General features: G+C 34.6%; 1 protein-coding gene across 1 annotated transcript in view; it reads left to right on the forward strand.

The window, feature by feature from the left end:
- Nucleotides 1-2,333, forward strand: part of CAB39L (calcium binding protein 39 like) — a 98,473-nt gene that overhangs the window by 48,255 nt on the left and 47,885 nt on the right. The window contains exon 5 of the mRNA XM_013007579.2: nucleotides 572-740. Coding sequence (XP_012863033.1) covers nucleotides 572-740 — 169 coding nt within the window. The remainder of the gene's footprint in view (nucleotides 1-571; nucleotides 741-2,333) is intronic.

Here is a 2,333-nt window from a genome sequence, read left to right on the forward strand (position 1 = left end):
TGTACAGTATGAGCCAATCAGTGGCAGTAATGACAGAGCATGCGCTGTTACGCAAAAACCGCGATAGAGTGAAGCCGCGGAAGTTTAGTTTTTGTTATTATTATCAATATCTTTATTAATCTGATCCTTATTTGTCTTTAGGAGTAAGAAACATCACCTATAACCCTACTGATATGTTTTAATACATACATTAAAACATATGTATAAAAAATGGACAATGTTGACATTTTGTCATTTACAGTATTAACTCTGCTTGTGGAAGATGTAGGATTATCCCTGAAAATGGATGGCCTTTCTAGTGAGAAAATTAGGGAAAGTTGCCTGTATGGACCTTGTAATGTGCTATAACATTATATGTAGTATTCATCGCTAGTGATAAGATGTATGTATATCTTATATAAATATACATATTTTATATAAACATAATATGTCATAAGTGTGCTTGCTGATATGTAAATACATTGTAAGTCAAGAACTACCTGTATTTAAATGATTATTTTGATAGCCTTTTTGTTAAAAGCAGGGTTCGCAGAATAATACTGTCCTCTATTTTCTCTTGTTTATCATCTAGATATGAAACCCCACAAATTGCCTTACGTTGCGGGATGATGCTAAGAGAATGTATTCGATATGAGCCACTTGCCAAAGTCATCCTCTTTTCTAATCAATTCAGAGATTTCTTTAAGTACGTGGAATTGTCAACATTTGATATTGCTTCAGATGCCTTTGCTACATTTAAGGTAAATTATTTTACTTTATCTGACACAGATTGGTCATGTAGTTTCAGCATTTGGGTATAGTCGGTTGACCTCTAAAGAAACAATTTAAACAACAACAACAACAGATTTGTCTTCCTTAGGCTGAGTGTACCGACCGTATATGCTTTGGATCATTAGTATCAGTAAGTAGTAAGCATAATTTCCACATTCTGGAAAAACTCAAAAGACTTTCTACAAAATTATACAGAATGTACGCTAATATATACAATTCATGTAATGGTGTGGGATGTTCAACGCGAAAGTGAATTCACAAAGGGCAAGAATTCAGGAGAAGGGCAAGAAGATCATTGTTCAGCAGTGTGCCTAGTGCCAAATGTACATGGTTTGTTTGGGCAGGAGACCAGTCAAGCCCCAAGAGTCACATACACAGATGACAATAAGAGCAAAGGTATCACCTGCCCGGGCGGGAGGGGTGGACACACGCTGATGGAGTATTTGCAGCATCCCAAGTAGTACAAGGGGTACCCTCCAAAACACGGACGTAGAAGACGTGACTGAAAAAATGAGAGAGGTGCTCTCAGCCATCCAAACAGATGAGTTTGAAAAATGTTTCCAAGAATGGAGATACCGATTGGACAAACGTATTAGGTGTAATGGAGAGTACTTTGAAGGTGATAAGGTTTTTATTGGGGGGTACCCCCTCGTACATCCCTGGAACAAAAATAATCTTTGCTGGCATTAAGAAGGGAGAAAGGGCAGAATTAAGAACTTCTCGGCAAAGTACTAATTATTAATAGTACGAATGAGTAACAGTTGGCCACTGCCTTTTTTATTATAAATTAGGAATGTTTTGTGACTTTTTTTACATGTACCATATTTAAATTGATCTTATACACTGGAAATCAGATCATGAATGACTGCTAAAATATTTTGGTTGGACAGTTGTTAATTAAATTAAAGATTAGTTGTGGTTAAATGACTCTGATCAAACTTTCAAATTTTTGATAGAAATTAACGTTCTGCGGGTGTTATCACTGTTATTTTCTAAGGCATGATTGGACTTTTGAAGGTAGCTAGGTTGGATTGGTAATGTTGAATTTTTCACAAAGGTGGTAAATGCCATCTTATAACCTATAGGTTGCTTTTGTACTTAGAGTTAGATATCTGACTTTATGAATATATTTGAATACTGGGAAGTCTCTACACTGCCTCATGGAAGAATGCAAGACTCACCTATTTCAGTTTATATTTATGATCATATTTAAACGCAAGGGTTGAAGATAAGGTAGCAATGGCTACTTTATCTTTTTGCTTTTAGATGTGTTAATCTAATAAAAATTTCCTTTCTAAAATATTGTCTTTTTATTAACAGAAATCATTTCAGTATGATTTATGTATGATATCAAATAAGGAATATTTAACATTTTTCACATTTTATAGAGGATTGATAAGGTCAGATGCTCTTGAGTCAGCATGATGTGATAGCAAGTTGAACTTTGTGTTTAAATTTTTTTTTTCTTTTAAAAAAATCATTTTATTGGGGGCTCATACAACTGTTATCCCAATCCATACACACATCAATTGTGTAAAGCGCATTTGTACATCGTTTCTCAA

This window comes from Echinops telfairi, unplaced genomic scaffold, assembly GCF_000313985.2.
Source record: "Echinops telfairi isolate 266 unplaced genomic scaffold, ASM31398v2 ScPeMD7_24;HRSCAF=84, whole genome shotgun sequence".
NCBI classification, from domain to species: Eukaryota; Metazoa; Chordata; class Mammalia; order Afrosoricida; family Tenrecidae; genus Echinops; species Echinops telfairi.